The 2,463-nt window shown below is 42.0% G+C and overlaps 1 protein-coding gene across 1 annotated transcript in view; it reads right to left on the reverse strand.

Annotated features, from left to right (window-relative positions):
* LOC122547210 (armadillo repeat-containing protein 6-like) overlaps window positions 1–1,244 on the reverse strand; it is a gene marked incomplete at its 5' end in the record, with an annotated part of 11,276 nt that extends 10,032 nt beyond the window's left edge. Inside the window, one exon of the mRNA XM_043685840.1 lies at window positions 1,023–1,244. Within this exon, the coding sequence (XP_043541775.1) occupies window positions 1,023–1,244 (222 nt within the window). The remainder of the gene's footprint in view (window positions 1–1,022) is intronic.
* Window positions 1,245–2,463: the final 1,219 nt, after the last annotated feature.

Raw genomic sequence — 2,463 nt, forward strand, 5'->3', positions numbered from 1 at the left:
GAAAGTAAATCTTAGCAGGACTTATACACTTAATGGTAAGGTCCTAGGGAGTGTTGCTGAACAAAGAGACCTTGGAGTGCAGGTTCATAGCTTCTTGAAAGTGGAGTCACAGGTAGATAGGATAGTGAAGACGTTTGGTATGCTTTCCTTTATGGTCAGAGTATTGAGTACATGAGTTGGGAGGTGATGTTGCGGCTGTACAGGACATTGGTTAGGCCACTGTTGGAATATTGCGTGCAATTCTGGTCTCCTTCCTGTCCGAAAGATGTTGTCAAACTTGAAAGGGTTCAGAAAAGATTTACAAGGATGTTGCCAGGGTTGGAGGATTTGAGCTATAGGGAGAGGCTGAACAGGCTGGGGCTGTTTTTCCTGGAGCGTTGGAGGCTGAGGGATGACCTTATAGAGGTTTCCAAAATTATGAGGGGCATGGATAGGGTAAATAGACAAAATCTTTTCCCTGTGATCAGGGAGTCCAGAACTAGAGGGCATAGGTTTAGGATGAGAGGGGAAAGATATAAAAGAGACCTAAGGGGCAACTTTTTCATGCAGAGGGTGGTACGTGTATGGAATGAACTGCCAGAGGACGTGGTGGAGGCTGGTACAATTGCAACATTTAACAGGCATTTGGATGGGTATATGAATAGGAAGGGTTTGGAGGGATATGGGCCAGCTGCTGGCAAGTGGGACAAGATTGGGTTGGCGTGGACAGGTTGGACTGAAGAGTCTGTTTCCATGCTGTACATCTCTATGACTCTAAGTATGATCAAACTCTTCTCAACTACCCCATGTGGTAGGGAGTTCCACTTTCTCACCACTCTCCAGGGGAAAGAAATTTCTCCTAAATTCTCTGTTGGATATATAAGTGATTATCTTATATCTTTGGCCCTTGATGTTGGTTTTTCCTACAACTAAAGACATCTTCTCCACACTTACCCTAATGAATTTCTTTAGAATTCTAATGATTTACATCAGATCACCTCTCAACCTTTTTTCTAGAGAAAATGAAAGGATCTGTTTTGCACCTGATGTTCAATGCAGTCTGCCAACAAGGCTACCATGAAGGTGAGACCTCCTAGATCCACGATGTCTTGGCAGAACTCATTCCTGACAGCAAGACGAGACAGTGTGGAGCACAGTTCACTCAGTACTGATGGGTTGTCTGTGAAAGCTGAATGAGAAAGGAAAGAATTTACATTTAAACAGAGCTTTTCAAGAAGATGACGGTTGTACAGAATGTTGGTGAGGCCTCATCCAGAGTACTGTGTGCAGTTCTGGTCACCCCTCTATAGGAAGGATATTGCCAGGAATGCAGAGTTTGATTAATAAAAATACACTGGATAGGCTGGGACTTTTTTCACTGGAGTGTATGAGATTGAGGAGTGACCTAAGAAGTTTATAAAATCATGAAGGGGCATAGATAGGATGAATAGCAACGGTCTTTTCCCTGATGTGGGGTGAATGAGTTCAAAACTAGAGGGGGCTTTATTTTGGAAGGTGAGACACAAAAGTTTTAAAAAGGATTGAGGGGCAACTTTTTTTTTACCCAGAGAATGGTTTATGTGTGGAACGTACAGCCAGAGGAAGTGGTGGATGCATATACAGCTATAACATTTGGATAAGTACACAAATAGGAAATGTTTGGAGGGATATGGGCCAATTACAGGCAGACTGGGCTAGTTTACTTTGGTCAGCATGTACTAGTAGGATAGAAGGGTCTGTTTCCATGCTGTATGACTCTATGGTACTTTACAGTCAATGAAGCACTATCGAAGTTGTAGTCACTGTTGCAATGTGGCAACCAAATTGTACACAGTAATTAGATAAATGGCTAGGCAGTCTGTTTTAATATGTTAGTTGAGGAATAAATATTAAGCAGGTCAATAGTGAGAACTCATTTTCTCTTCTCCAATATGGTGACTGTGAAATGTTTTATCGTCACTTGAGAGGGTAGACAACCTCATTTTTAAAATTCATTCATGAGGACATCGCTAGTGAGACCACCGTTTACTGCCAATCCCTAATTGCCCAGAGGGCAGTCAAGAGTTAACCATATTGCTAAGGGTCTGAAGTCACATGTAGGCCCTACCAGATAAGAATGGCAGATTCCTTCTCTAAAGGACATAGAGAGCCAGATGGGTTGTTCTGACAATTGACAATAGATTGATGATCTTAATTAGACTCTTAATTCCAGATTTTTGTTGAATTCAATTTCCATCATCTTCTGTGGCAGGATTCAAACCTGGGTATCCAGAACATTTCCTGAGTCACTTGTGACAATACTATGGCTCTAACAGTTGTATTTTGTCCTGTTTGTTTAATGAAGAAAGGTTGGGACAGAGGTGCTGAGCAGTCTGCTTCAAAGTCAATAAAGTAAGCAGCTTTTGAGGCCTAGTAGTTTTGGTTTTATAAGGTTGGAATAGAAGGAGTCTGAATAGATGGAGTTAAGCTCCCACAGAACCAGGT

Source organism: Chiloscyllium plagiosum, unplaced genomic scaffold, assembly GCF_004010195.1.
Source record: "Chiloscyllium plagiosum isolate BGI_BamShark_2017 unplaced genomic scaffold, ASM401019v2 scaf_1911, whole genome shotgun sequence".
Classification (NCBI taxonomy): domain Eukaryota; kingdom Metazoa; phylum Chordata; class Chondrichthyes; order Orectolobiformes; family Hemiscylliidae; genus Chiloscyllium; species Chiloscyllium plagiosum.